General features: G+C 36.5%; 2 protein-coding genes across 2 annotated transcripts in view; both read left to right on the forward strand.

Annotated features, from left to right (window-relative positions):
* The window catches only part of LOC142336147 (multiple coagulation factor deficiency protein 2 homolog), a 548941-nt gene that overhangs the window by 363803 nt on the left and 158148 nt on the right, over positions 1-26990 (forward strand). The window lies entirely within an intron of this gene.
* LOC142336603 (AP-1 complex subunit gamma-1-like) overlaps positions 3182-26990 on the forward strand; it is a 100826-nt gene continuing 77017 nt past the window's right edge. The window contains exons 1-11 of the mRNA XM_075385513.1: positions 3182-3527; positions 3601-3742; positions 3838-4011; positions 4224-4319; positions 10012-10247; positions 10577-10690; positions 20819-20962; positions 21383-21437; positions 21737-21865; positions 25195-25272; positions 25533-25660. Coding sequence (XP_075241628.1) covers positions 3199-3527; positions 3601-3742; positions 3838-4011; positions 4224-4319; positions 10012-10247; positions 10577-10690; positions 20819-20962; positions 21383-21437; positions 21737-21865; positions 25195-25272; positions 25533-25660 — 1625 coding nt within the window. The 5' untranslated portion in view covers positions 3182-3198. The remainder of the gene's footprint in view (positions 3528-3600; positions 3743-3837; positions 4012-4223; positions 4320-10011; positions 10248-10576; positions 10691-20818; positions 20963-21382; positions 21438-21736; positions 21866-25194; positions 25273-25532; positions 25661-26990) is intronic.

Below are 26990 nucleotides of genomic sequence, written 5' to 3' on the forward strand. Positions count from 1 at the left end.
ATTTAGTTAAGAGCTCAGCCATTTCCTCAGGACATTCTGCAAGGTTGTTCCCCCACTTCATGTTTGATGGCCAACCGTCATTCCTCCTAATTGCTTTCAGGTACTTTTGGATTTCAGAAAACTTCCTACCAGAAAAGACTTTCGTTTCAAACGCCCGTTGTTCTTCAGAGAGCTGCTGCTTTAAGGTTTTCTCTAATTTTTTGAGTTTTATAGTCTTGGCTAATGACATTCGTTTCCTCAGATTTCGTCTCATGGTTTCGCAGCACTTGATCAGATGGGATGAAGACGGGGAAGCCCATGGTGGAAGACTTCGACGATGTTTGGTTTTACGTGGTACATTTCGTTCAAAGATATCGTAGAGCCATTTGTACCAGGTTTCAATCAGGACTTCAACATTGCTGAAGCAGAATGGTTGAAATGGTTCGAGCATTATGGCGCTATTCAGACAATTCCAGTCGACTTTGGAGAGAGAAAAAACTGAAAAGTCAAGATTTCGTCTGGGCGGAACTGGTCTTTTGTAAGTAGCAACTTGCAGATTTAAGTTGGAGTAAACAACAATATGATCGGGAAGCAATTTTCCATCAATTTTGTATTTCCCAGTTGTTGCAAAGTAAAAACCGACATCATTAATTAGTGCAGGATTGTTACATAGAACAACATCAAGACTTTTGCCATTACTGGTGATGACAAACTGCTGGAAGTTAAGTTCAATCAATCTGTCCAGAATAGTATTTTAGTAAAATCATGAGAATGAGACGAAAGCCAGTTTACAAACTTCAAGTTTATGTCGCCAACAAGTATAACACCAGCTGCATCTTTTGTAGACTGAAGGTCGACTAGATGTTGCAGGAAGTTACAGAAGCTCGATTCGTGCCAACGATATGGACGATCTTTTGGTGGGTTGTACAAGCAGCAAAGAATGATAACATGCTTGTATCCGGCATCTGTAGCTCAATGACCAGGCAATCAACAGAAAAATTTTCAACATGTAGAAGTCCAGCTTTAAGGTTTTCAGATTCTCTCACACCTATAAGTACCCCACCGTGTCGAGTGTTTCCAGGTCTTGCGTCTCTGTCACATCGAAAAACAGTGAAATCAGGTACGAAGAGAGCTTTAGTCGGTACAATGTGTCAGCCAAGTTTCAGTCAAACAAATAATATTGTAGTCAAGTGAACATAAAACATTAGACAGACTCATTCTTCTATCAATCTTGAAAATACTTCTGACATTGAAGTTTAGAAGTTTGAGATCTGTTGTCGGGACATAGCCGTCTAGTCAGTGGGTTTCGTTTGGTATAGTTGCCCAATCTCGCCAATTTTTTGTTGGAGCTTTAAATTTCGAATTCGCAGATTTCTTGGTTCTGCTCCTTCTTCGATCATTTCTCGACGCTTTTTCAGGGCAGCATTCTCAACAGCAAGTTCCTCCTTTGTAAGCTCACGGTCCAGGAAGATTCGTTTGTCGTAGTGTTTCATTTTTCTCGCAGAGAAGAATTATACGTTTATCTTCTTGATTTGAAACGTTTACAATCAGCGTTCGACAGTTCCCAGGTTTTGATGTATCTCTCCTTCCGAAGCGCTTTAGCCCAGTAACTGTGCAATTAACATTCAAGTGAAGAAAGACCTTGCGGACCTCTTCCAAATCGTCTAACTCTCTCTGCAATGCGTCACCTGAAGACGACTCAGGGACACCACGAAGTCTAATTCCAGCTGTATCTGTGGTGTGTGAAGCTACTGTTGACGTCGGCATCGCGGCCACTTGAGCGAAGGTTTTTTTCAAATCTTTTACACAACTCGTGAGACCTGTTAATTCTTCTTGCCTTCCTCCACTATCCGCCGTCGCTTTTTCAATAATAATGAAATTGAGCAACTGCCTTGTTCTAGTACAAAGAAAAGCATGATTTGTTGATGTCCTTGTCATTAACAAAAGCAACTTTACCGCAAAATCTGACTGCCTTTTTCTCAACTTCGCGATACTATAACAAAACAGCAGATTTTTTACAAAAGTTTTGCAAAGCTTCCTCAGATCTAAAGTCGACTCGCAATGATTGATTCCTTCTAGAAAGCTTCTCAAGACAAGGCAATATCTGAAGTCTTGCGACTCTGGGATAGGCTTATAAAACTAACTTCTTCAAGACTGTCAAAAAATGTTATTTCTGGTTCCTGTAATAGCTTACTCGAAGTTGAATCCGTTAAATTATTTCATTTTCCTGAATTGATTTTTTGATTTTGACCTTTTGACCTTGTTTTGCTGTTAAAAGTTACTAAACTCTTTTTTTTCTTAGGATTCTTTGTCACTATAATTTGTTTTCATTTTATATTTTTATAATTGTTGATTTATTACTCCATTCTAAATTTTAAATTGATTCTTCTTTTAGTATTATTAGTTTTTTGGCACGTTCGATCAAATTCTAATTTTTTAAGTTACCAATCTAATTTTTTAAGATATCAGTTAACTCTGTTCCCTAACTTCAGTTTTACCTCTTTGTGAATTAATTTTTTTATCGTTAAAAATAGGAAATTTCGTGCCCACAGTACGTTATGCGTACCCAGTTACAGAGCACGTGCAATTACATAGTAAATCACTATGTGAAAATATAGAACGTTTGTCGGGGGGGAGGGGGGGGGGGGGTGCGTGCAAATAATATGCACACACTAAGCTTGGGGGGCACAAACGGAAAAGATCCCAAATCCCTATAGCCATCCCAAGTTGAGAGTTAACTATTCTATGTCCAAGAAGATAATAAGCGGCATTTACTGGGGATATTTCTCGCAAAACTACCGAGAATTTTACATGCTCTTGGACAGTCCTCTGTCCCTGTGGACACTTAACAGGAAGCAAAACTTTGATGAGAACTGAAATCTCTTAAGGGTAGTAACCCTCAGAATCTGACCTGGAAGCCCTGCCTATTACTACAATTACTATCACTACTGCATTTAGCGCGGCCATGCCTTCGCGGATCGTGGAACTTTTTTCCGTCGGGAATTTTTTCCCAGACCCTGAGATATGTACGAAAAAATTCTTTCGCTCCTTGTTCTTGCACCTTAATATTTTCTTCATATTTTCTTGCACCTTAATGGAATTTATTCGTCTGCAAAGCTTCTCTCAATTTAATTGAGGTTTTCTCCAGTTTTTTTTGTTTTGTACAAACCTCACGGAGGATGTGCGTCATCTCTGAATGAGCATATTTTTTAGGTGCAGATGATGCCTAACACTGTTCGATTGCGTGATCTCATACGCCAAGTTCGAGCATGCCGAACACAGGCTGAAGAGAGAGCTGTAGTGAACAAGGAATGTGCAACTATCAGAAACTCGTTTAGAGAAGATGACAATGAAAACAGGTGCAAGAATATTGCCAAATTGTTATATATTCACATGCTGGGCTATCCGGCTCACTTTGGACAGCTTGAGTGTTTGAAGCTTATTGCTTCTCCAAAATTCTCTGACAAACGAATTGGATATTTGGGTGCTATGCTCTTACTCGATGAGAAGCAAGATGTGCATCTTCTCATAACCAATTCATTGAAAAAGTTGGTTGCACATTTTTAAAAAATATATATCTTGTGTATGCAACCTCATTTTGCTTATTCCTATCTTTTTCAGCGACATGACGCATAGCAATCACTATAATGTAGCTTTGTCTCTCTGCACCCTCGGTGCCATTTGCTCAACTGAAATGTGTCGAGATTTGGCTGGCGAGGTTGAGAAGCTGCTTAAATCTGCTAATTCTTATATTAAAAAGAAGGTTGGTAAAATTAATCGACACTATCTGGACTCTAATATGTCCGAATTTCAAATTTTGTAGTCACAGTTTCACAACCTTAAACCTCTCATTTGCAGGCCGCTTTATGCGCTGCGAGGATAATTCGAAAGGTTCCAGAGCTGATTGAGATGTTTTTACCGGCCAGTCGTCAACTTCTACAAGAGAAGAACCATGGAACATTACTGGCTGGTGTTGTTCTAATTACAGAAATGTGTATCAAAAGTCAAGATTGCCTTGTACATTTTCGGAAGGTACGTACCTTTCCTTGTTTTCAAATTGGCCCTTGGATGTAACCAAGTACTCAAATTTTAAATTTTAGAACGATGTAAGTATACAAACATTGATGGGGCGGGTTTTAGTGTTGGTGGTTCAACATGCTTTTCACCGGAAGGGATTTTCTATCTATGTGTCTGTTTCCAATACTCACTACCGAACGTTTGCTCACTCGAATTTTTGTTTCTAGATGGTGCAGAACTTGGTGCGCATTCTGAAGAACTTGACAATGTCGGGATACTCGCCAGATCACGATGTGTCTGGTATCAGCGATCCTTTTCTACAGGTAATTAATTGTTTTCTATGAATAATTTTGATGACAAGAAAAATTTGCATTGGTGCTTTTGCGTTTCAAAATTAGCTTTTGCAAACATATTCTTTGACCACCTTTTTTTACAGTTTCTAAATTGGACATGCCTGACGTGAATCCAATTTTATGAAGCCAGCGTGTACGCAGATGATCTGGTTTGCATCTAAACAAATGAAATTCAAAGAAAACTATTTTTTTCTCTTACTTTTAAAAAATCAAAGGAGAACAGAAAAAGCTCGGAGTTTTAAGGTCAAAACTATTTCAACTGCAAACCTTATTGTAACATAAGAGGGTCAAATTGACTGCTTTTTAATTGCACGAAGGTTGTAACAATTATATTAGTCCTGTCGGTCTTTATGCAATTTTTCGTGCCGATTTTTTGTCTGAACAACAAAGATCGTTACTTTTTGTCCTGAAAATGGGACAAACTGGCATTAAGAGCTGTAGAGTTCTCTAAGATACATACCAGTTCAATTATGCGATGCATCAAAACTGCTAATGAGACTTAATTGAATGGTATGAGGTGCAACTTTTTGAGTTTTGGGCGCACCACAACCTCCTTTACCCTCACCTCAAACGAATTCTGCTATATGGACTTAAGTTTACGGTATAAAAGACAATTTAGGTGAGTTTGAGAACAATTCGTCCGACACAGTTGGTTAGGCTTACCATGTCAAACGTAATATATCACCCATTTCTGTTTACGTAGCTCAGTTGTCTCTTTGCGTCTTAAAGTTGATTTGATTCATCATCATCAGTCGTTCGCTTCTTCATATATCCAGGTTGAGTTCTTCAAGCCAGTCTATGGCGGTCTCCGTGAGGTGGCAAAGTTCTCCCATGCCTCCTGGTAGGTACGTTATAGGGCACTCTTCCACGATGTGTTGGGAAGATGGTCTGCTCAGGCCACAGACGCAGGTAGTGTTGTTCCAGTTGGACTTGAGCGCGCTAGTGCGGAGGCGGTTGAGCCGGCACCAAGACCTCCTGGGGATTTGATTCAATTTAATATTAGCCCTTGAGGATAGACTCTTAAGCCTGTGGTACTCATGCTAACGGCTCTTTGCGTTACTATTATTAACAGCTCGAGAAGCCCGAATGAAAGTAGTAATGTAGACAAAAATTTGGCAAATTAATTGACTTCCATTCTGTTTTAAGTCCCGCTTAAGTTTAATTTGCATACTTTTGTCCCGCATCCAACGTTATCCGACAAATTAAACATGGAACTTTCAGCTCTTTTCCCAAAGAGGGATTGATTTTTGATTATAGATTTAAAAAAATTCTCGTCTCGATTTTTCGTCTGACGCTTTTGACTTTTCGTCCTCAAAAACGGGATAAACGGGTAGCGCCCAGCGGGCATTAAGTGCTCTTTGCGCCTTTCAGCTCTGTTTCAGCTTAAACTGTTTTGGAGACTTAGACTTATGGTGTGTAGGGTGATTCTTAGAGGTTGAAGACACCCCCACTGTTGATCCCCCCCCCACTGTTGCCCTCAACCCCCCACCGCGCTGTTGTTGCCCCACACCCCACTGTTGATCACCCCCATTCCCTCCCCATCAGCCCCCCGGTGCAACCCCCCCCCCCCCCCGTGGCTACGTTCTAACAACCGATCGCTAAAAACCCGCAATTTTATACTAATTTTCACAATTTTTTTCAAGCTTTTTGAAAAATTATTTCATTTTTGGAGTTCTTTCAGCCCTAGATGTCAAGGAATCTCCTCGAGGGTTTTACTATAGGTGACTGCATAGTTTTTAGTGGTAGTGGAATGTTTTCAACATCACGAAGTTCAGCTTTTTTGACAAAACGGGCAATATTTTTCATTTTTTGACATTAGTTTTTCGTTATTCACGTCTTTCCAAACACAGGGTCCAGAAAACGTCCTTAGGGGTTTGATAATAAGTTACTGAAAAAAAAATTTATTTGCCATGGAATAGCATTCAATTTTTTATTATGACAAATTTTAGCGAATTTTTTTGATAAAACTTGCATTTCCTTTTTTTTTATAAGTTTTTATAAAAAATGTTTGTCGGTTTTTAGGTTTTTCCTGCCTCAAAAGCCGAGGAACATCCTCTAGGGTTTGACATCAGGTTTATGTAAAGTCAGCCTAAATCTCCGACAGGTTTTGATAATAAGCAACTGGAAAACGTTTTTTGGCCATGGATTATTTTCAACTTTTATTATCACAAACTGTAGCAGTTTTTTATGAACTTTCATTTTTTTTCAAATTTTTGAAATTTTTTTTTATCATTTTTTAGGTTTTTTGTTAACTCAGTAAAGAACTCTAGTTCGAATGTAAATTGAAAGACGTTTTATCTCCATATATAAAGCAACGTTTAAGTATTAGTACGATCAAGACAACATGTGAAACTTAGACGGCAAGATTTTTTGATGTTCATTTAACAGGTTTTTTCGTCTTATGTCATTAACGTCAAATCGGTTGGTTCATTAACGTCAAATTCAGTCAACAATTGTCTAGAAAATCGAAAAATATTAAGCCGAAAACCACCTTAGTGGGTACACATTGTGGTTATATTTAATTAAAATTAGGTGAAATGAACTTTTTGGGAACTTTCTAAGTATATTAGAACGTATTTAATTCTTATTTTTTAAGGTTAGAAATACTCGATTCTGATTTGGTAAAATTCGTTCATTTACTACATAACATTTCTCCAGCCTCAAGAGCCAAATAACCTCCTCTTGGGTTTTATTATAGGTCACTGGATTGCTTCTAGTTGTAATGGAATATTTTTCAAGATTTTAATATCAGCAACTTTAAAAATATTTGCTATTTTCAATTTTATTTTTTTTTAAAATCTTTCTTCCGGCACCAGGGTCCTAGGGACCTCCTCCAAGGTTTGACGACAAGGTGTCTCAGTTTCTAGAATTAATGGAATGGTTATCAATATTTTAATGAATCCAGCTTTACCAATTTTTTTGATAAAATTTATTTTTTTCTTCAGATTTTCGTGAAATTATTATCATGTTTCAATTTTCTGGATCTATGAGCGAGTGAAACTATTTAAAGCTTGAAATAGGGATACTGGATGGTCTCTTGAGACAGTGAAATGGTTTTGAAGATTTTAATATCTTGAATTTTAGCAAGATTTTGTAAATTTTCGATTGTTTTCAAAAGTTTTTAATATTTTTGTCCTTTTCTGAGTTTAACGATCATTACTGGCCAACGAAGTTTTTCAAGTCTCGCAGATGTGTTACTTGACATAACTCCAGAGACAAACAATAGTTTTGAAAATTTTCAGTGCTGAAAGGCTAGAAAACTAAAAGTTGTAGAGTCGAATCAAGCTAAAGATAGTCTCACTAAACCGTGGCTAGCTACTGACAAAGCCAACCGCTCGCCGGTCGTTTGAGAGCAATTCGCCCGACGTTATCCGGTTATGTTATATCCATTCTAATTGAAACTAAACATTTTGTGAACAACTTAAATTTTCAAATCAATTCCGTAATATATATTTTTGGAGCTTTCTACGAATTCCATGGTTGAAGAAAGTTACCTATAGGCTTTGGTCTTGATGACACTACTGGTCAGATTGCGATTTCGAGTGTTTTAACCAGAAATCGGTGGGCAGCTTCTTTAGAGTTTTATCTGCGAACCGAAAAGAATTCATTGTATTTTGCCATTGAAAATTTGCTACACTGTGTCATGTACTCCCCGGGCAATCTATGTATGAACAAGTTTCATTCGAGCAGTAAATCTTAAGAGGGCGAGGGCTTTGTTTTGCGCTGTGGGCTTTTCCGAATCTCTGCTGAAACTCTGTATTTATATCGTTTTTAATAGCCGCCCTCATCTCAGCCGGCTATTATAGCGCTCTTACTTTTATACAATTCAAAGAATTTGAATTGTATTGGGGCGCTGTCTTTTTACGACTCGAAGAGGAGTATTGGAGAAGTCCTTTTTTAAATCAATTTTATTGGAGTGATTTTTGAAGCGGGAAATGAAACGCGTGAAAAAATTTGGAGTGATTTTGGTGGTGAACAAAAGTGAAGAGCGGAGCGAAAAGAGTGGTTTTTGTTCATAACGCTGTTTTTGAGACATCGAAAAATTTTTGTGTGAAAAAAAATTTCTCTAAGCGAGCTTGTTCTGGTGGGAATTGAAGGTTTCAAGTAGTAAATTTGAGTTTAATGCTAATTTGGAGGTTTTTGATGATTTTTAGACGAAATTTAATAATTTTTTTGCTTTTTTTTGTTTTAATGCTTAAAGTGGGATTTGGATAGAAGCTTGTTACTTAAGAAATTTTCAGGTATCAATTGACTAAAGTTCTTTTAGTATAACTCATTTTCTCTTAGGAAAATTGACAGAAAAATTGAGATTTTTTTAAAACCATTTTTCTTATTTTTTTTTGAAGTTTTTCTTTTTTTAAATCTTAGACAAGTTTCTTAGCCTATTATGACTTGCCCATTGTTTTGCGAGCTTTTTATTGCTCTAATTGCAAAGGAACTGTATTCGGTTTGATGTTTCCTTGTAATATAAAATAAAACTCAAGTTAAAAAAAACTTTAAGTTTTTATAGTTTTTTTTTAATTTGTTTTTGAATGCCGTTTCTATTCTTCCTTAATTTTTCTATGGCATTTGTGGAGGTTCAGGGTTCATAATAGTTGTTCAGTTGTTTAATCATAAGGATGGGCAATTTTCTCCTTCGAGTCATTTCCGGAATTCTTCCGGCTATGATTTTTTAAGATCTGTTCACACATTTTCATGATTTTTGAAGTCAAATTGGAGTAGCGATTTTGGTCACGCCGAAACAGGAAGTGGAGCGAAAAATCGAGTGGTTTTGCGGCGTGAAATTTTTTCGCTCTAATTTTAAAGTAGAGTGAGAAAACGGTGTTTGAACAAAAATGCGGTTTCTAGGTAGTGGTTTTTTGTTCACATGCGGCAATATCACTTTGATTTTTACTGTTTTTTTTTTATTTTTTCGATTGGATTTTTTTCTAAATGGTTTTTCCAATCCATTCATAGTCCGTTCTAGGTCTAGTTTTCTGTTTAGTCAATGAAAATTCTTTGAATTGTACGTCAGGATTTGTCCTGCTATGTTTTTTTTACTTCGTCGAACTTTTTTTTTGCTTTCGTCGAACTCATTTTGCCGCTTTTTCGACATTTTGCGTGAAATATTTTTTGATTTCTCTAGGCTAGCTTCACTCTTCTGTCATTCTGCTCAAAGTCTTTTTAAACAGCAGCTGCTCATTAAAGCAATTCAAAATGAAGAGAGTCAGTATAAAGTATAAAAGAGAGTCAGAAATAGAAACGGGATAAACCCATAAAGCACATTTTTAGATGTCCTGTACTTGAACTTTGTTATCGTAAGTTTTAGTTACTATCTATAATGCTTATTGGTATTGATACTAGACCCTGTAGCCTCTCAGTGAGAGACAGGGATATATTCAATTACGAAATGGCATCAAAATAAATCGCATTTAAAAATGTTTTTATACAAAAATCAATTTTGTTGATGTTTTCTTTTCTTTCAATCCCAATAGGGTTATGAGAATCAACGGCGGCTATTTTCCGGCAATCTGCGGGGTATGTTTAGTAGTGCATAAAAAGAGCTAACATCAAAGCCGTAATTAAGGCGAGTGAATAAAATTTAAGGTTTAACAATCCAGGAAGAGAGGACGGTTAATTAGTTCATACTACTTTTGTAAATGGAACAGATGATTTTTTTTAGGTTCGCATCCTTCAATTATTGAGAATACTGGGCCACAATGACTGTGATGCGAGCGAAGCCATGAACGATATTCTGGCACAAATTGCGACAAACACTGAAACTAGTAAGAATGTTGGCAACTCTATCTTGTACGAAACTGTCATGTGTATTATGGATATCAAATCAGAGACTGGACTGAGAGTTCTGGCTGTCAACATTTTGGGACGATTCTTGCTAAATGCTGACAAAAATATCAGGTTCGAGTATTTCAAAATTAGCTCAGTTGATGACGTGTTTCTAAGTTCATTGCATATACGGGATGATCAATGCCAAATAATATGAACGTGACCAATAATTTATAGTGTGTTCACAGAGGCTCAACAAAATGATATTTGGTTTACATAGGAAAATGAGTTGGAGTCGAAGATATGAATCCCGGAGTTTAGAATTCAAGTTTACTTCCATCAAATTGAAATGTGTCTCTACGGTGTGCCAGTAATAACAATTGCACCAAATCCCTTTTTATCTAATTTTTAACTGAAAATGAAATTGTAACCGAGTTGATGGAGATGAAGTTATGTTTCAGATACGTGGCACTGAACACTTTACTGAAAACAGTTCACTTGGATTACAATGCTGTCCAAAGACATCGCTCTACAGTCGTGGAGTGTCTGAAAGATCCTGACATCACGATCAGAAAGTAACGATCATTCTATTGTTTTCACACAGATAACTTCTAGGTTTTAAATAGTAGGCTGCTCAGATACTCACTGGCCGCTGCGACATTAAAATTGTTTTAATGAGTTTTTAATTGCACTAATCAAACTTTGTATCAATTGTATTAGTCGTGTGGTCTTTTTTAAAACAATTTTTCGCTTGACCAATTTTTCGTTTGACCCTGAAAAAGCTCGTTTGTTATCTTTGTCTACCACAATCAGGTGCCTGGTTATCCACAGCCCCAATTCCAGCTCCAGGGCTACACTTATCTCCGAATGAGTTCCGTGTTGCTCTTGAATATCGACTGGGTGTTAAGCTGTACGAAAACGAGCGAAAATGTTCTTTCTGTAAATTTGGGTACCTATGCGTAATGGGAGATCATGCCATGGTCAAAGCGATATGATTGCTCGTCATGATCGTATACGAGACAGATTTATGTCAGCTTGCTCGGGAGCCCATCTGTGAGTAGAATAGTCTACTACCCGACAACAACTCCAGATCGGGCGACCTATTCTTAACTATATGGAATGTGGACTAGCCAGCAGCATTGTATGTTACTGTAACTTCTCGCTTGCAACCAAGCGTTATCGCAAATGAAGCGGGGAAGAGTGCTTTTGCACTGTCAGCTGCTGACGACATGAAATACGAAATACGCACAGAAATGTAGCGAAGTTGGAATTTAATTCATCCCTGTGGCCTTCGAGTCGTTTGGAAGCTTTTCAGAAAGAGTTCGTGAGACTCTCAAACGTATCGCTACTCTGGATGATAACAGAAGTTTGCAGCCTGCTGGGTTATCTGTAGCTTTTAGTAGGTTATCGCTATCACTCTCTTACGGCAGTCCGTAGGTCCGCTATCATAGTGATTGCAAGAGACGCGAGATTATGGGCACATATAAAAAACGAGCTACTTTTCAATTCCGTGTCTCACCCCTTCGATGGCGAGTCATCGTCAAATAATGTGTCACCCAATGAGAGGGGACAACATATTCTGATCAGTTTTGACGTCTCACGTAATGGGAGGGGAGCTCAAAATTTTGATTCTCATCGTATGGATTTTAAATCATGATGAAAAATTGGAGGCATGAAAAATGCCTCCGATTCGGAGGCATGAAAAATTTGGGAGCGAGTGGAGGATAAATAACTCAGATTTATTCAAGTTGGTAGAGAGTGGGTTTCCCTTGGTGATTTAAACTGAACTGATAATAATAACAATAATTGGCTGTGAACAAAGATATCCCCAATGAATATTACGCAATTTCCGAAAAAATAAACAGGTAACTCTCAGAGAACATTTAGTTCTCGGATCTATTGTTTTCCCTCTCCCCAGCTTAGTGGGCTTATATCTTTCTCGCCCCAGGAGCATGTACTATTTTTTTTACATAACGTGCTATATAACAAATATAAATTGTAATGGGGCGTATAGAACACTGGGGAACAAAACAGAATAGATGCAAGTTCTCTTAGAGCCTTATGCTTAACAAGTGTCTGAAGAATGTGATTCACGAAAATTGCTTTGAGGATACAAGTTGATTGTGGAAAGTGCGGTTCCTAATCTTCCTATTTTTTTCCCGCTCACCCCCAGACCACCCTCCTCAATCTCAGCCCCAGCTGGGTGCTACCAAAGTCAACCGCTCGCCGGTTGTTCAAGGGTAATTCACCTGGCGGCAGTCGGTTACGGTGAACAGTTTAATCATTCCCATGTTATAGCTTCTGAGAGAAGTAGTTTTAAGAATATGTCAACAATCTTTTTCCGACTTTACGAGTTAATAAGGTTTTTCCGATTTTCAGTACTTATGGCAATATAAAATCGCTGTAATTGATTTTGGCGTCAAAATTCATAGTTAGTTAAATATTGGCTCAGTCTTCGCAAAATATTTCTATCAAGCAAAGTTGTTAGCAACTATATTAGTCGTGTGGTCCTTTTAATTAATAGTCGCTGTCAGCCTCTCAACGGCTATTATTTAGGCGCTCTCCTTTTTTTAATTCGGTACCTTTTGATCACGTTTTTCGTTTTAACTAAGTCACGATTTCACGTTTGACTTCTGACTTACCTCACTCTCTTTCAACTGAAGGAATTTTAAATCCTTTCACTCATTGAATTACGCGTTATAGTGAATACAGTCTAAAGAAGTGGGATAAACCGATAAAGTGCGGTCATTAGATCATAGTGCATTAGGTCATCAAAGTTCATTAGAGTGACTGCTAGCTGACATTAGTATTGAGCTAAATAGCTTTCATTTTAGAGGCTGAATTAAGTTTAGTTTAAGAATCTAACGGAAACTACTCAAGTTAACACTTTTTGACACTGAAAAAAAAAACAGAAATTCGGCGAATTTCTATCTCCTTTTTTCGTTTTCTATTTCAATCCCCATGTCCATCAAGCGCGTCAAAGGCGGCTGTTTTCCGGCAATTTGACGGCCATGTTTTTTGTGAGTTGATCAATTTTTCGTTGCCACTTTAGACTTTTTAATATCAAAAATAGGATAAACACGTAAACGCTCATAGGGCAATAAGTCGGTGATCAGCGCTCTTAGAGCTCGACTAGTTTTAAGTGTTGAAGTCGCCGAAGCGGCTAGCTGAGAAGAAACAAAATCGTGGTGTAAAGTGCAATTTTTGGAACTTCCGCACTTTATACGCTAGCCTACCTAAGCCCAAGCTGAGTACTACCGAAGCCAAACACTCGCCGGTTACTTGAGAGCGATTCACTCAAAGTTAGTCGGTTTGGTCATTAGCATCATCAACCTCTCAATGTCTGTTATTTAGGTGCTCTCCACTGAATTTGAATTGTATTAGCGCGCTGTCTTAAGATCTGTTCACAATTGTTCGACCTTTTTTTGTCAACGAGAAGTGAAATTGTAGCATTGATTTCAATCACACTGGAGTAGTAAGCGGAGCAGAAAATTTTTTAAGCAGAAAGTAGTTTTAATGATTAAAATGTTTTCAATTTACCTGTAAAGGGAAGTGAGAAAATAATGTTTCAACAGATTTTTTAGAGCAATTTTTCCCCTAGCAGGAATTTCACTTCGCTTTTTGCTGCTTTTTTTCTCTTCATTTTATGTAAGAATAGTTTTAAAAGGTGATACGTGTGTTTTAATAGTTCTCTTTTGTAGTTTCGGGAAAGGCGACTAATGGTTTTCAAGACTTAGACCTCATTTTCCGTTTGTTTTCATCAATTTTTTTTTGGATGTTGCCCGTTTTTGTTGTTTTTTTGTTCTGTTTGTTAGTTTCTACAAAAAGGGCATTCTGAAGAAAGTTTTCTGAAGACAAGGCAATTTCATAGCATTCTTATGATATTTCTTTTTTTAGTGTTTTTGATTTTCAGGATAAAGCATAAAAACACTACATTTTTGTAAAAATCATTGAATTTTCTACAGCCAGTTTTACTAGTGCTGTCGATCAGATTGAATTTCCTTCGATTTTAACACATCATTTAGTTTTTCTTTAATTGGAATTGGGAGTCAGTCAAATTAGCGTCAAAGTTGATCTCAAATTCTGTTTAAAATTGTAAAGAAAGTTTGGAGAAGCTGATAAAGCAAAATCAAAACCGTTAGTGACATAAAAACAGAACGAATCGGTTTATGTTGGTATCATATCAACGCCCGTCTATAATTTTTTTTCAAAAAAGTTAGGCGAAATCGAAGTATGCCTTAACAATTGAAGTTTACTGAGGAATTTTTGAATCCTCCGGAGTTGTAAATTGGTTTTAATTTTCCCAGAAGCTTGCTGAAAAATAAAGTTTTCTGTTGAAGCAAAGGTTTCTGCAGTTTAGATAATGATATGCATGTAAGCTTCTCAAAGCAAATGTTGGAACATTTTGTGCCACGCACAAAAAAGCGAGCCTTCTTGTTAATAGCCGGCGCTATCTTTTCAGCTGGCTGTTATTGCGCTCCTATTGTTTACAACCCAGGAGTTGGATTGTATTGGGGCTCTGTCTCTTTTGCAAGATGTTTTTACTCATTTTTTAATCACTTCAATCTTTCAAATTAGAGACCCAACGTTGGTTTTAATTTTATTCCAGGTTCTTAGAGGGGTGCGGCTGCTTGGAAGGCCTGAATTCTGAAGACAAGGCAATTTCATAGCATTCTTCTGATATTTCTTTTTTTAGTGTTTTTGATTTTCAGGATAAAGCATAAAAACACTACATTTTTGTAAAAATCATTGAATTTTCTACAGCCAGTTTTACTAGTGCTGTCGATCAGATTGAATTTCCTTCGATTTTAACACATCTTTTAGTTTTTCTTTAATTGGAATTGGGAGTCAGTCAAATTAGCGTCAAAGTTGATCTCAAATTCTGTTTAAAATTGTAAAGAAAGTTTGGAGAAGCTGATAAAGCAAAATCAAAACCGTTAGTGACATAAAAACAGAACGAATCGGTTTATGTTGGTATCATATCAACGCCCGTCTATAATTTTTTTTCAAAAAAGTTAGGCGAAATCGAAGTATGCCTTAACAATTGAAGTTTACTGAGGAATTTTTGAATCCTCCGGAGTTGTAAATTGGTTTTAATTTTCCCAGAAGCTTGCTGAAAAATAAAGTTTTCTGTTGAAGCAAAGGTTTCTGCAGTTTAGATAATGATATGCATGTAAGCTTCTCAAAGCAAATGTTGGAACATTTTGTGCCACGCACAAAAAAGCGAGCCTTCTTGTTAATAGCCGGCGCTATCTTTTCAGCTGGCTGTTATTGCGCTCCTATTGTTTACAACCCAGGAGTTGGATTGTATTGGGGCTCTGTCTCTTTTGCAAGATGTTTTTACTCATTTTTTAATCACTTCAATCTTTCAAATTAGAGACCCAACGTTGGTTTTAATTTTATTCCAGGTTCTTAGAGGGGTGCGGCTGCTTGGAAGGCCTGAATTCTGAAGACAAGGCAATTTCATAGCATTCTTCTGATATTTCTTTTTTTAGTGTTTTTGATTTTCAGGATAAAGCATAAAAACACTACATTTTTGTAAAAATCATTGAATTTTCTACAGCCAGTTTTACTAGTGCTGTCGATCAGATTGAATTTCCTTCGATTTTAACACATCTTTTAGTTTTTCTTTAATTGGAATTGGGAGTCAGTCAAATTAGCGTCAAAGTTGATCTCAAATTCTGTTTAAAATTGTAAAGAAAGTTTGGAGAAGCTGATAAAGCAAAATCAAAACCGTTAGTGACATAAAAACAGAACGAATCGGTTTATGTTGGTATCATATCAACGCCCGTCTATAATTTTTTTTCAAAAAAGTTAGGCGAAATCGAAGTATGCCTTAACAATTGAAGTTTACTGAGGAATTTTTGAATCCTCCGGAGTTGTAAATTGGTTTTAATTTTCCCAGAAACTTGCTGAAAAATAAAGTTTTCTGTTGAAGCAAAGGTTTCTGCAGTTTAGATAATGTTATGCATGTAAGCTTCTCAAAGCAAATGTTGGAACATTTTGTGCCACGCACAAAAAAGCGAGCCTTCTTGTTAATAGCCGGCGCTATCTTTTCAGCTGGCTGTTATTGCGCTCCTATTGTTTACAACCCAGGAGTTGGATTGTATTGGGGCTCTGTCTCTTTTGCAAGATGTTTTTACTCATTTTTTAATCACTTCATTCTTTCAAATTAGAGACCCAACGTTGGTTTTAATTTTATTCCAGGTTCTTAGAGGGGTGCGGCTGCTTGGAAGGCCTGAATTCAAAGGTTCAAAGTTCAAAAAGGTGTTTTTGAGCCCAAAAGGGTGCTATTTTTCACGTTTTTTTTTGTCATTTTTCGAGTTTTTGGTTTGATTAGTCTTTAATTGACGTTTGTCAAAGTTGGTAAAGTTTGACTGCAAATAGACTCGAAAAGTGGTACTAATTTTTGCATTTTTTAAATATTTCATTTAATTTTTTCAAATATTTTCCTGCCTCAGGGGCTAATAAACCTCTCTAGGGCTTCATGAGAAGTTACTTCACGGTTTTTGTGGTAAAGGAATTGTTTTAAATATTTTAAAATACGAGTTTTAGCAATTTTTGATAAAATTTGTAATAAAGTTTTTAAAATATTTGTCTTTGTTCAGTTTTTCTTGGCTCATTGGCCAGGTAACCTCCTCTGGCTGTGGTATTATGTTACTCCATATTTGTTAGGGGCAATGGAATGCTTGTCTGCATTCTAATATCACGAATTTTTGAATTTTATTGTCACTTTGATTGCAAATTTTGGGAAGCTTTTTTTGATGTTCCAAGTGAGCTGACGAAATTTTTTAATGCTTCAAATTGTGTTAATAGATAGCCTCTGGAGACAATGAATTGGTTCTGAAGATATTGGTTTCGCGAATTTTAGCAAATTTTTTGAAATATGCAATTGTTTTACAATTTTTTTGAAAAATTTTTGTCATTTTCTATGTTTATCGATCTTTACGGGCCAATAAATTTTTTAAGGTATTGCAGAATGGTTAAATGTGTTGAACATTTTAAAATTGCCAAATTAAGAAAATTCTTTAATTTTTGAATTAATCAAATTTGGCCTTCAGAGTTAAAGTTTCAAGAGTTATAGCATTGATAATTTTGTTGTTTACTTTATTTTAGTTTATCAGCTTTTGAGATTGCTTTTCTCTTTGGCTGGCATTGTTCAATTGATCTGCTGGTCAGTTACAGTAGTTCTTAGTTTTTCATTAAATTTTTTGGATTGGTTTTCAGGACTTGTCCTGTTTTGTTTTTTAAAGATACCACACATTTTTCAGTAACTTTGATCTTTCGAAAGCGGATAAACAGGTAATGCCCAAGTTTCATTAGAGGCCGAAAGTTTTTTTTATTGTCAAGTTTTTTGTCCGACTAGTCTTGAATTGAGGTTTATCAAAGTTGATAAGGATCTTTGCAATATATTACTTTTTTATTGACCATTTTGTGACCTATATTTTTGGTTAATTCAAGCATAAACACAATAAAATGAGTCTAATTGTTTCAAATTTTTTGAAAATTTTGTAATTTTTTCAGCTTCTCCAGCCCCAATGGCCATCAAACCTCACTGGTTTTATAAAAGTTTACTGCATAACCTTTTCTTGCATTTTTTCATGGATTTTGAATACATGTTTTTGAGATTTTTCAATTTTTGCAATTTTTTTCAGTTGCTAGGGGTTATAAAATGGTTGTCAACATTTTAATATCAGCAATTTTTTGAGAAAATCTTATTTTTTCATTTTCTGAAAATTAATGCCATGTTCCTTATTCATCGATTTTAATGAGCCAACGAAATTTTCTAAGGCTTGAAATTGGCTTTCTGGTAGTCTCTGGAGAGAGGGATTCGGTATTAATTATCACTAAAATTTGCAATTGTTTATTTTGTCTTTTTCGTAAGGTCATTGATCTTTACGGGCCAGTAAAACCTTTTTAGGTCATGCAGTGGGGTTACTGAACAGTTTTTAGAAACAAAGAAGTGGTGTTAATTATTTCATTATTGCGAAATTAAGAAACTTTCTTTAAATTTTATAATTTTTAATTATAAAGTATTTGTCATATTTTTATATTTTTTAAAATCTTTTTGGTCAATAAACCTCGTTCAAGGCTTTTGCGTGTGCTAACGGGTACATTTAAATGGATCAAGTTGGGCTTTCAGGATAAAAAGGGTTAAGAGTTTCGGCATTGATTTTATTTTTGTTTATTTTGCTTGATTATTTTAGTTTCTCAACTTTTGATATTGTTCTCCTTTTTGGCAGGCATTGGTTAATTGATCTGATGTTAAGGCACAGTAGTTCTAGCAGTTTTTCTTTAGGTTTGTTCTGATATGTCTTAATAACCATCTTTAATGCTTATTGCTATTGTTACTAGCCCTTGTATCTTCTCAATAGGAAGCAGGAATATGACTAACAGCAGAGTGAAATCAAATAGTTTGCACTTTATGAATGTTTTCTTACATCAATCAGTTTTGTCCATTTTTTTTCGTTCTTTCAATCCCAATGGGGGTTATGGGAAGCAATGGCGGCTATTTTACGGTAATCTGCCGGGTATTTTTCTTTTAATTTTTTGTTACTTCTTTTCTTGTTCTATTGTTATTCTTGATAATGCGGGGGTTATTTTTGTGCTCATTGAGAAAGGTACTTCTCAAACTTTGCGCTACTTTGGAGGTGCTGCGAATGGTAACTACCGCTAGATTAAGATGGCAACGGGGGAAATAGGAGGCTTGATCTCGTCGGATATGGATACCGGAGGTTGGTCCCTAAGCTGTATTCGGTTTTTTCACTGTGATTGATTATTGATAATGAGGCAAATTTTTGAAACTGAGGTATGCGGCAACTTCTTAACGATTTAGCAGTTAGATTTGTTTTGTTAAATATCAAAAACTAATCAAAAGTCATGTGCGTGCCACTGCTGCGCTTGTAAAGGAGAGCGATGGAGCTGACTTTTTCACTGATGAACCCGAGCAACATTCGTACTTTGATGAAGGAAATGATGACATTCTTGGAGTACGGAGCCGACCCGGAATTCAAGTTCTACATCACTAGCAACATCTTCTTGTGCGCCGAGAAGTAAGAATAATGAAAGCACGCAAGTTAATTCAACATCCACTTCAAGTGAAATACAACATCATTCCAATTCCCCTTTTGCAGCAGACTTTGAAGATGCAGCATGCATGAAGTAGTTGAACTGTTTCCCTATATTTTCATATTATCCCATTGCTAAGCGAGGTTTCATTTTCCCCTGAATTGAGTAGATCAACGCACTACATGTTCTTCACCATTATAAGCTGTGCGACATTGGATCTAGATCATTGGCTAATACGGATGTTTTCTTACAGATTAAATATTTCTCTCCACAAATTGAAACAAAGGCAACATTTATTTTCATTTATGATTTTAGCCGCATTACTGTCATCTATATTTGAGAATCGAGAAATGAAACAACGCCTTATTTATTTTTAATAATCTTCAAAAAAATACTTAAAGTTATGAATTAAGGTCATTCTATTGGACTTTTTGACGTTGTAGTCCTGAAGAACTTTTGACATCTATTTTCGAGGCGCCATCATATTTTGCAAATAGTCTTTGTTGGGGAAACAGTTCGTCTGGTAAATGAAGGAAAAGCACGCATGTCAGTTCAGAAAGGAGTATTGCTGTAAAATTATGATTATGGAATGAGTAAATTAACCAGACTGATTTTTGGCTGAATTTTGTAAGCAGACAAAATTTAAAGACTTGCCTAATTGAGCATGATGTTTAGAAACATGTGAAACTTTCATGTTTGTTTACTCTCCTCAGTTTAAGTTTGTGATATCCTTTCAATGCTCGCAATATTAGATGTTAGGTGTTTTTATCCATGTAGCATGCAGAACGGCATAATACATTGCGATTTGAGAAGTGAATTGCTTTATGGTCTTGAGGTATGCTTGAGTTCTTGAGGAAGTTTGGACATTAGAGGTCTGCTCATTACTGATTGAATTATGGGGTATTAAATTCTTGTCATTCAATACAAAGGGTCATGCGGAAGGTTTTTGTGGTGAGTTATTGATCTGTCGGAGCAGCTGAAGGTAGTGTTTTATTTTGCATTGTAAAACCTAGAATCGCTTGTCTAAAAAACTCGTGAAAAAGTGGTGCAACCGCGAAATCTTTTTCTAACTTGAAAGTTTTATTGTATTCAGGTTAAGTTTTTTCCTCGTTATTTCTTTCAGTGATTTCATATCGTGTTTGAGAGAATTTTAAAGGATTACTTTTGATGGTCTAGGCTGGAGGCAGGGTTTTTTTACATCCGGATTGAGTAGAATCGGTCTGTAATTGTCATCAACATTTTTTCGGTAGTATGAAGTGAAAAGAACTCGGACTGTTTAGTGCAGCCAGAGCTGTTTTACATTTTATTTGGTGTATCGCCTTTGTTGTTGGCACGCTTTGCCTGTGGGTATTGATTAACTTTAAGATGACCTTGAGACAGGATTAATCGGGGTCAGTGGATCTGGGCAGTCTAATTGATTTCGGGTTCAATGTATATTAGTCGATGCAACATTTAGCAGAAATTGAGACGAATAGATTAAGATTGCAGATAAGATATCTATGTAAGTTAAACTTATTCGAGTGGCTTGATAAAACATCGAATCATATAATTTGGCTGATTTGGGGACATCTATGATAGCTGTTATAAACAGATTAATTGTAAATGACCAGGGCTGTGATTGATTGGTGTTAAAGGCGCGCCCTTTACTTGACGTTTGAGCTGGTGAATAAGAGCAACGTGCGTATGATGAACAAGGAGCTGCTGGAATTCCTGAGCGAGCCTGACAACCGTCAATTCAAGGAATATGTCACAAGCAATTTGTTTGCAGTGGCTGAGAAGTATGCTAAGTCTCTGTTCAATTCTGCCCCATGTCCCACCTATATAGATTGCATAGCTGCGCTACTAAGTAGTGGATGGCAATTTTTTGGAATATAATCAACTATTGAAATATAGTCACCGTCAAGTTGCCAGCACAGTCATTGGCTGTGGATGCTAGGAAAAATTAAATAAGGATAACAATTTTTGTCATGTTTGCGAATTGTATGTAATCTGCGATTTAATGCTATGTGAAGCATGATCAATGTTAGCCATCAGAATTGGTAGCAGCATGAATATTTCCCTCTCTCAAACGAAAGGCATCGCATTTTGTTTCCGGATAGTCATCAGGTATATGGATGGTTGTATGCATGAAAAGTTTTCAACGAACAGATTTCAACGAGATATATGTGAAATGTTCTCTTACCTGACTCTAATTTCAGGTACGCACCACACAAGCAATGGCATTTGGACACCACGACGAAAGTTCTCACAATGGTCAGTACACATTATTGACTGGACCGAACACTCGGAAAATTTTTTTTCATGTTACGTAACCTTTAATAACGCAATCCAATGGCATCATAGTTTTCCTGGTTTGGCTTTAGGCACCTCTTTTGTCAGTTTTGTTTTGTCAAGGGACATTTTTAATTAAGTATAAAATTTGACGCGGGTAGTGTTGCTTAAGTCTATGATAATGGTAGTTCAGATTAGCTTAGATTAGGGAACTTCTGAAGGAAAGTTGTAATCAGCGTACCATCTGCGGGGATACTAATTGCTGATGCTTTATGTTTTAGGCTGGGAACTATGTGCGAGATGATCTGGTGTCTAGCATGGTGCATTTTGTGAGTCAGACGCCACAGCTGCACGCACACGCAGTCAGGAAGTTCTACAAGGCACTCTTGGAGGAGAATGTCATTGAGCACGTAAGTGATCAAATGCTGTTCATCATTTTTGTTCTCCGTCTTCATAATTTGCCCGAGTTTATAAATATTGATGCTACTAAATGTTTCCAGCAGTCTTCTTCGAATTTATTTCTTAAAATACTCTTTCTCTAAATTGAGAGTCGGAGAACGCTATTGGGGTGATGGCCCGCCCGCCCGTTCTCAAGTTTTTCGTTCAAAATGGATGAGTTGTTGACAAATCGAAATGAGAAAAAAATATGTCCTGGTGAAAACAAGCCATGTAATGACAATTTTTATCTGCTCTCAAACGAAGTTTGTAGCAATTATATTAGTCATGCGGTCTTTGTGATTCTTTTGCTTGATCTATTTTTCATCTGACGGATTTTCGCTTTTCGTCCTCAAAAAGGGGATGAGAAGGTAAAGCATAGAAGTTCTCTTGGAGCTTCATTGGCTGAGAAATTTCTTAGAGTCTTACGCCTTACTATTCTCTAAGTACGCGATTCCGCGAAATTGTTGAGGAGGCATAAAGTTATGGTGTTCATGTTAAGGGCGGTTCTTAATCTCAACCCCACTCACGCCACCCCTCAACGCACCAGACCACTCCTCCACCTGGCGATTTAGACCACCACCTCGTCTCATTCTATCCCTAACCCACACGCTTCGCTCACTCCCCCCTCGCAATTCACGATCCAATGCTAGCATCCCTAACCCCCAGCGCTGGCTACTGCCGAATCCAACCACTCGCTTGACAGAAATTCGCCTTTTAGTCGTGTAATTGCTCTCAAACGAAGTTTGTTGCGATTATAGTCTTGTGGTCTTTTTTATTGCGATTTTTCGCGTGACCGATTTTTCGTCTGATCTTCAAAAACGGGATTAACAGGTAGATCATGGAGGGCATTAAATTCTCTTAGAGCCCTAAGCCTTACTGTACTCTAAGAATGCGATTCACCAAAGCTGTTTTCAGGCGACAATTTTATGATGTGAAGGGTGGTTCTTAATCTTTATTAAAGTTTGACCTCCTCAGTCATCCCCCCGCCATCAGACCCCTTACCCGCCCTCAAAAATCCCAATGTCCACCCTCCTCTACCTGTCGGTTTGAACACCCCTCTCATCTAGGCTTCGTAACCCTGCCCCCATCACTCTAAATAATGCTAGCATCCCTAAGCTCCAGCTGACTACTACCGAAGCCAACCGCTCGCCGATCGTTTGAGAGCAAATTGCCCGACGTTCGCCGGTTATTTGTTGTTTAATCATTTGAAACATGTAAATTTAACGCCTATAACCAAAGTTGAAGCATTTATATGTTAATAATCTGCACCTTTTGAAACCACTTAGGATTGTGTGAAAAATATAATGACAGTTCATTTTTTTTGTTTGATACATCAAACCCCCCCTGTTGCACTCAATTTGCTGGCGGCCTGCACTTTTTCGTTACTGGTGTTCCCTAATGCACCAAGTCTGTATGGAGCTTAATTAAACTAAATAATGAGTATTTCAGCTAATAAAAATGTCAGCGTTGAGCAAAGGATCAAAGATCAAATTTTTTGTTCATATAACAAAGTTTTATGACCGAATTTGTCGATTTATGCGCTTTAAATGTTTAGCAGTTTTATCGAACTATACGCTGTAAATATTTAGCCTAAATGTTGCAGCAGTAAGAAATACCAATTGATGAAAGATGCGAGAAATGATTGATTTGATTACTTTCAACCTCGCCTCTAGTAGCATGTGATATTTGATATAGGTTTTTAGAGCGAATAGTTGTGCCCATTTTTTGCAGGGTAATGTTTAAATGAGTCGCACAAGTAAATTTGGTATCAGGTGAATTTCTAGATATATATGTACATGTGAACGGTTTTTATAACATCATTTCTGTATAAACTATTGGCCATTGGTTTTTAGATACAGACAGCATTGGTTTATATTATAGATTTTGTCTTACTGTTTTTGCTTGTAAAAATAAAGCAGTTTTGTCTTATTAATGTTAATTCTTATTCCTGCAAGTATCTATTTTTAATAACCGCATAGCGATAGCTGGGGCTATTACTGGCCTTCTCTTGGTTTTTCACAACTCAAAGAATTTGAATTGTAGTGGGGCGCTCTCTTTTTTTAAAGATCTGTTCACACATTTTCATGATTTTTGAAGTCAAATTGGAGGAGTGATTTTGGTCACGCCGAAATAGGAAGTGGAGCAAAAAAGCGAGTGGTTTTGGGCGTGAAATTTTTTCGCTCTAATTTTAAAGTAGAGTGAGAATACGGTAGTGGTTTTTTGTTCACATGCGGCAATTTCACTTTGATTTTTACTGTTTTTTTATGTTTTTTGGATTGGATTTTTTTTTAATGGTTTTCCCATTCCATTCATAGTATGTTTTAGATCCAGTTTTTTGTTCAGTCAATGAAAATTCTTTGAATTGTACGTCAGGACTTGTTCTGCTATGTTTTTTTTATTTCGTCGTCACGATTTTTGTTACAACCATATGACGTCACAAACACTTCAAATCTGCTTTTTGTTCATTCGTTCATGCAATTTTAACTGAAGTGCGTGCGTGACGTCTTTTTTCGCTCTTAGTGGAGCGAGTTTTTTGTTCATTCGCGTGATTAAATTTTTGGTCACACTTGACCTACCTCGCTCTCAAAAATAACTTCCTCACTTTGAACTTGGCCTTTATTTACTTTAATTCAAAGAGATAAGGTCAAATGGGTGTGTGTCACTCTAAATGAGGGTTATTTGAGAGCAGCTAATAGAGGCAGCAAAAACTCATACAGATTTTTAATCAAAATATAACATATCAGCCTTCAATAAAAAGACAATATTTTTCGGTCTGCCTTTTTTTACTGTTTTTTTAGACTGCAGATCTACAAAGCTATTGCGGCTATTTCCTGGCAATCTGCCAGCTCTGTTCGTCAATTTCAATTCTGTTTTTCTTTTTCAAATTCCGTTGCCTAACACTAGTGACTAGAATACTAGCGTCTCCCGCAAATTGCACTACAGCGCAGTCGTGTTTTAATCTTTCCGAGAAGTCATTATTATGACAAATTGCTAATGGTCTGTATCTATAATAGCCATAATTTTGACACTGGTTTTAATTAGATCAGCGCAAAATTTTGTAAAATACTAGAATTTCGAGACAGGAAATGCTGTTTCAGTGGCAGGATTAATTACAAAAGTTTGCTTCAAAAGAATGCAATTGATGCATGGTATTTTTATTATATGATCAGTTAAGTTATATGTGTAAACATTATATGATTTCATTTTTTGGGTGTGGTAAAAAGTTGTTTTTACTGTAGATAGATGATTGACTGATGATGAGACGGGAAGATTTTGATGAGATGTCTTATATTTGTTTCAGCAACCTCTGATCCAAGTCTCTTCTTGGTGCATTGGAGAGTTCGGAGATCTCCTTTTGACTGATCAGTCGGAGGGAGTGGTTAGTATCTATCGAGCACATTACTAAATCTAAGCATTGAAGTGAATTTAATCTGCTGAGCAAGCAGAAAAGAGCTTGAAGAAAAATGCTCCTTTTGTGTACTAAAATTAGCCATCTAAAAAGTTTTATGCGGAAAATTAGTTCAAAATCTGTTTGCAATGAAAATCGATAAATACAATTGCACATTTGACCTCTTCGTCTTAGCAATAATATGTCATTTTAGTTAAGATTCTTTGCTTATCCCCAGGAAGTGTTTTTAGGTGTCAGAGGAGGTAGTTGTGTCTACTTTGGTTGGACTGTTGCAGAGTAACCATGCCACCCCAATCACAAAAGACTTCATTATCAACGCCCTCATGAAGCTATCCACACGATTCCACAACACCACCAAGTAAGAAACACTCTTAAGTAATTATTTAGGCGCACTCCTTTCTTACAACTGAAAGAATTGGAATTGTATTGGCGCGCTGTCTTTTTTTATAGCTGTGAAGCTGTAACAGTGAGCGTACCTATCTTGCGGTGTTCCTGGTTTTTTCTACAAGTCAAAAAGCATTTATACAAGTGCATTTTGAAGCAGAAAATGGAATGCGTGAAAAAAATTAAAATTTTTTGTTCAAGTGCGGCTTTTTATTTTTTTTTGGTTGAGAAATTTAATCATGATATTGTATTAGTTATAGGGTCTTTTTGATAGTGGTATGAGCTTTTATGAAGAGCTTTTATGAGAAAAATGACTGGAATTGAGAAATTGTTATCTAGTTTTTTTGCACTTTTTTTTTAATCTTGTTTATATCTTCTTAAGTATCTTAGCCTCTTATGACTTTCCCCATAATTTCAAGTCTTTAAGTTTTGTTACTTGCTGAGAAGAATTTTTCTTTGGCTGTATGTAATATAAAAGTAAATTAATTTTTAGTTAAATTTGTTTTTAATAGCTTGAAATGACTGCAAATATATTTTATAGTTCTCATTGGTTTAAGTTGGTTAGTGTTTCTGATGGAATTTGCTTTTGTTGCTTTTGTAGTTACGGAATTCTTCAGGCTATGGATTCTATTTTAGGATCTGTTCGCACATTTTGATGATTTTTGAAGTCAAACTGAAGGGATGATCTTGATCACGTCGAAACAAGAAATGGAGAGAAAAGTTAATTGTTTTGAGTGCTTGATATTTTTAACCTGTTTTGGAAGTAAAGTGAGGAAACGGTGTCTGAATAAAATCTCGCTTTCTCGATTGTGGCAATCTTGTTCACATGGGGCAATGTGATTTTTGCTATTTTGCCCTTTTTTCTATTTTCATCGGATTTTTTTCTAACTGGTTTTTTCAAATATTTATTAATAGTCGCACAGCGATAGCTGGGGCTATTATTGGCTTTCTATGGTTTTTTATTTCTTCGAGACCATTTGACGTCAAAATCACTCTAAACTTGCTTTTTGTTCGTGTGTTCATGAAATTTCGACTGAATTGCGTGCGTGACGTCCTTTATCACTATTAGTTAGCGAGTATTTCAGTCGCTCGATTAAGTTTTTGGACACGTGAATTATCTGGCTCTCAGATATGATTTCTTTACTCTGAAATTGACTTCTCTTATTTAAAATTGAATGAGAGAGGGTCAAGTGGGTGTGTGTCACTCTAATGGAAGGTTATTTACGAGCAGCTATCAGAAGCAGCAATAAGTTATGCAGATTATTAATCAAAGTTGAACATCTCTGCATTTTATGAGAAATTTC

The sequence above is a fragment of the Convolutriloba macropyga genome, chromosome 3, assembly GCF_964194025.1.
Source record: "Convolutriloba macropyga chromosome 3, txConMacr16.3, whole genome shotgun sequence".
Taxonomy (NCBI): Eukaryota; Metazoa; Xenacoelomorpha; order Acoela; family Convolutidae; genus Convolutriloba; species Convolutriloba macropyga.